Source organism: Atta cephalotes (assembly GCF_000143395.1).
Source record: "Atta cephalotes unplaced genomic scaffold scaffold00070, whole genome shotgun sequence".
Classification (NCBI taxonomy): Eukaryota; Metazoa; Arthropoda; class Insecta; order Hymenoptera; family Formicidae; genus Atta; species Atta cephalotes.
Genome location: NW_012130134.1, coordinates 698,927 through 704,424, shown reverse-complemented (window position 1 = coordinate 704,424; position 5,498 = coordinate 698,927). Strand labels below are relative to the sequence as shown.

The following is a 5,498-nucleotide window of genomic DNA, read 5'->3' as shown; positions in this document are numbered from 1 at the left end:
ATATATATATATATATATATATATATATATGTATATATACACACACACACATACTTATGAATACTTTGGATATGTATCAATTTTAAAAATTTCTTCCAACTATGTATGTTCTTACCTGGATTATTTTGGTTTCCAGGTGGTCCTTGATTTTGATTTTGATTTGGATTACCAGTGACAGATCGATTGACAGTGTTTCCGCCCCAATTGTTCGGCGCATTAGCACTACCGGGTGGATTTCCGGGTGTACCACCCCATCCACTCTGATTCGTATTATTGTTATTCGGTGTAGTGGCTTGTGTTGTTCCCCAATTTGCAGCTCCTCCACTATTCAAGGAACTCTCTCCACCTCCTACCAACCGCAGTCCTATTGGTATACCCCAACGTTGCTTGTAACTTGCAATAGGCTCGTTGTAATTTTCATACAACTCCGAGACATAGGATTTGCGAATTAGGATGTCCAAAATAGATCGTAGTCGACGCCGATTAACTTCGTATTCGTTCCTGTTCGTCTCGTATATTCTTCGACAATCAGAAACTAATGCACGCACATACTGCTTTAGAAAGTGCCATATCGTAGTCGATAGAGAGAAATCTTCGTTGCCGTTGCAAATAATGGCATTATCGTCATCGTTTTTACGACTTTGGTCGTATTTAAGAGTATCTCGGTGATATTTGCTGATCAACTGAGCGTCATCTTTCGATGTTGTAATAGCCTTGAGCTTGTCAATAGCATAAATTTGCGCATCTTTAAATTTAGTTGCGTCATAACGACACAAGTCATTCTTATTAAGATCATCTGTATGACTTAGCAACATATATTGGATACATATTTGGTCATTTTGGAGTATATTGAAATATTCCAATCGCATTTCATTGTCGTTCGTGCGACTCTCCGCCCGAGATACAGGTACAACAATTGTTTGGGATGCGACGGTGGCTGATTGGCATGTAAGCGTCATCGTAGGCTTGCAGGTAGTCATTATAGGAATGTTGACAGTCAACTTAACTTGCTTACTGTTGTCAGATTCGTCAAGTCGAGCGGCATGAGATGTTTCAAACTTAACGTTGCTACACTTATCATTTAACTTAGACCTAAATACAGACTTAATGGTAGAGTTAGATTCGCGATCAGTAGTGACCAATCCCCTATGTCTACTAATCTTAAAACAAATGTTTAGAGGCTTATTGTTATCCTGAAATAAAAGAGCACCAACAGTATATATTGTTGCTTCGGTACAACTAATACCATCATTTTGAGACCCTAAGATCCTAACATTAGTAGTCATTACACTAGTCTTGTAGCACACAGCGATGTCAACAATGTCTCCGATAACATCTGGATTATTATTACTAATATTAATTTCTTCTTCAATACTACCAACGTTACTGTACTCGTTATAATATTCATTATAATTATTACCAACGTTGTAATTACTTTTACATATTATTAATAGTGGAACACATATGTGTTGCATCAGCTCGGTCACAGTGACATTACATAATGGAGAAATAGAAGATTGTACATATAATTGTGTGAGATTTTTCAGGAAAGATCGCAAAGTGTGGTCAATTACTTCGTTTCTGGAAACGATAAGCGTAATGGAAGAACTTGCGGCGTACATTGCGAAATTCTGAGCGTGAACAGACACCAGTACTAAAGTGATGACATTCAAATGCGATTCCAAGAGGTGTCGTACTATTCGGCGGCTCAGTGAAACTCGGATGTCGGAGTTAGAATCATCCAGAATTCTATCGTTTGCAAGCAGTCTAGAGATCTGAGCAAAACTGGTAACTAGGGCGTACTTATCACCTAGTAGTTTCATTCTATTCGATGTGGTGGTAGAATCGACCCTTTTAATACAAAGTACCGGGATAACAGCAGCTATCTTGTCAAAGCCACCACTAAAGAGGAGGTAATGGTTACTGTAACTGGTTGAGCTGAGCAATATCACAGACTTGGAGTTGTTATTACTTACATAACTAAAATTAGCCTTAAATTTATTGTTGTCGCCTAGGTCAAGGCAGGACCCTAGTAAGGAGTAATTGTCATCAGAGTTAGGGAGGCGTAACAACCGTTGGGGACTATCAGACTTGGGTATCCTAACTAGGCTAGGTACCCCAACGGTGTAACACATTTCGTCCCTTTCAAAATTTACACTTACCCTTATATGTACCCTAATGTATACAGTACTAAAGCTAGTCTTATTATCACTTAATGTCTTACAAGTAGACTTAGAGTTATTGGCGGAGCTGCCCAGCTGCAGACCAAGCAAGCCCGGTGTGTTTTGCTTTCTGTACTTGTGATGATTATGTTCTGCATTGTTGTGATTATTTATTTTATTATTATTATCGCAGATTTGAGGGTGATTTGTTGGGTATTTTGTGGTTGCTGGCGCCACTGACTGGCAGGCCTTACCTATGCCGGTTGAGTTGAACTCACCTGCAATTAGGTAATACAATAGTCACATGTAAATGTAATTGTTTGTCAGAATTCTCAATGTCTATATTAAATATAAGCGTCTATATTAATCTGTCTATATTAAATATAAGCATTTATTTATATATTATGTTTAACATATTTAAATCTCTTTTTGAATATTATTAGAAAGTATATTTTTGAATCCGAGAATTACTAGTAAGAGAATATCTGAATTATACAATCTAATATTTATAAAATATTTTATAAAATGTAAATATAACACTTAAATAAAAAAAACATTTAAATTATTTATTATCCATGATTTTAATATAAATTTTAATATAAAATATCAGCTGAGCATGTAATTTTATTCAGCTTTTTATTATTGTAAATTTATAATTTTAAAAAATTATTCATGTATATTAATATTAAAACATTAAATAAACATAAGACAAATTCAAAGAATAAGTATAAGAATATATTTATATATAGCAGGAATGTTGTTATAAATTCATTAAAATATTTTTTATTTACTCACCAGCTTGGTTCAGCAGGACGGTTGAAAAGTCATTGGCGGCGGTAGCTTCGGGATGGCTAATAGGTGCTGCCATCATGCTGCTGTTTGCTATCGATTCGATATCACAGTACCTAATGTGCTCTGATCCTTCCCCTTCCCCCACCCCATCCAGACTGCTTTCCTCTAATACTACTACATCCCCCTGTAACACGTAAAAATACTGACATGTTTATGTTTATTTCAGAAATGTGTCTGCTTCAAAATGTAAATCAGTGTAAGATGTCAATAAATAAACATGTAAACTATAATAAAATCATAACTAAAATAATACATATAAGGATAAGATAAATTAAAGTTAATGATTATGATAATCATAGAATCGTATATGTGTTATGCAATATCAACAAAAAATCATCAATAAATCATATAAAAAAAGTACAATATTTGCATATAAATGCAGATAATTAGATACTCATAACAAATGATGCAACTAATCTTAGATATGAAATTTCTATAAATAGCATCATATGCGTCATGTGTGTCTACAAAGATTTAAAACTGTCTTATTAAATAGTGTCAATATTATTTTTAGCAGTTTACTTTTAAATTTTTAAAGTTTGACATTTAAGTCAAAATACAAGCATAATTCATTTTAACTGTAAGCAAATGATATGATGTAAAAAAGTTATTAGCCTAAATATCTGTAATTTATATATAAATACTCACCATGGAATTTTGTACGAAGGCATTTGTTTCTGTAGAAATCTCATGTGAACTAGAATTGTGTGGAAACATTGGGCTCAGTTCTTCTTTGGCAGGCAATGCATAGAAACCAAGATCTATACATAAAATATAAAAATATATCTATAAGTAATTTGAAATATTTATAAATTTGCATCTTATTATATCAAAATAAATTCATTTACGAATAATATACATAGAAACTTTTCTTTCATAATAAAAGTTTAAATAATTATAATAGACTGTATATTATATTATAATAATTATATATATTAAATGTGTAGAACTAGGAGAGAATTGCAATATAAATGTACAATTAAACAGAAAATATTTACATATTTTTTTCTAACATAAAAAATAAAAGTTGTATATAAAAAAATCATGAATTGAACACATACATATATAAAAAATGCATAGAAATCACATAATTTTTTAAAACTGTTCTAGCAATCTTAGGTCTAAGAAAGTTATAAAAAATGGAAAATTATAAAAGAAAATATAAATATAACAAATTGTACCTCGTAAACTAACGCTATCAGTGCGCTCCTAGCTCCATGCCAGTGGAGATCTGAAAGAAAATGTAGTTCATTATAACTTTGCAATATTTACTTTTAATGCATCAAATTTGAATAATATGTTGCTTAATAAATTTTAAAGCAAAACTTTCTCGATGAAAATTATCATAGAGAAAATATGTTAAATGAATCTTTTCAATACAGTGCAGTTATTAATACAATTTGTTTCGATATTAAATGTCTAAGACAAAACAAATAGACTTTTTAACATTTGTTAAAATATAGATTATTTAGAATTATAAAAAAAAAGAAGAAAAGATTATTATTTATTTACAATTATTCTAAAGCATAATTCATTGAAATTTTTCGCTTTCAACGCGTTTTATCTGTAAAGAAACTCACTGTAAAAATCAATTCACTTTAAATTTGTCAATGAATCTGTCATTTAAATTTCATTCACAGTTGAATATTTTGTATATTGACTATGTAAAAACAATAGTTTTAACGTCCAAGCAAAACACTCCAACTTATCAAATAGAAACAATAAAATAACAAACATCCACAGCTAAATAAAAATATCGATTTCAAGCACAAAAAAATGTTTATCTTTTTATCCTCGTTTTCAATGATTGTAGAACTAGCGCAGTTTCAAGTAAATCTATACTGAACGCTCTTTCTAACAGCTCACTGTTGCTATCGATCGGAACACCTCAAAGCAGCAAAACGAGAAAGAGAAGCACACAAGATCCGTTCAAGGTTAAATCTAAGTTGTCTATAGCCAGCCGCAGACAGACCCGTTAGCTGGACGTTACGACCTTAACCTAAACGACGTAATTACCGCAACGGCCTGCTTATCCAATGCCCAAAATATCGCATATACAACATTTTTCTTGCGTGGTCCGTACTTAACTCGATCCGATAACAACGGGCACGATGACGATGGGGAAAAACACTGCGCAACAACGGCGACGTACGATCGTTTGATAACGCGACATTATTTACGTCTGTAAATGCCACCTCGACGCTCCGGAGCGCCTCCGTTTTAAAACGGAGCAGCGCGGATCGCAGCAAACTTCACGCTGGTGTGAGGTAACGCGCGACGCACTTCACGGATAGGAGAACAAGCGGAGCTCCGGCGAAGGCAGGCAAAGGTGTCAAGCGCGAGCAGCACCGACAGACAAAGAGAGAGAGAAAGAGAGAGAGAGAAAGACACACGCGCGCGCGCGCGCACGTACACACACACACACACACACACACACGCGCGCGCGCGCGCGCGTATATTAGCAATAAGAAAAACGATAAAGAT

The 5,498-nt window shown here is 33.8% G+C and overlaps 1 protein-coding gene across 1 annotated transcript in view; it reads right to left on the bottom strand.

Annotated features, from left to right (window-relative positions):
* LOC105624015 (protein Gawky) overlaps positions 1-3,731 on the bottom strand; it is an 11,855-nt gene extending 8,124 nt beyond the window's left edge. Inside the window, exons 1-3 of the mRNA XM_012205385.1 lie at positions 3,663-3,731; positions 2,958-3,138; positions 116-2,440 (exon numbers count right to left, since the gene is read on the bottom strand). Coding sequence (XP_012060775.1) covers positions 116-2,440; positions 2,958-3,138; positions 3,663-3,731 — 2,575 coding nt within the window. The remainder of the gene's footprint in view (positions 1-115; positions 2,441-2,957; positions 3,139-3,662) is intronic.
* Between the last annotated feature and the right edge of the window lie 1,767 nt (positions 3,732-5,498).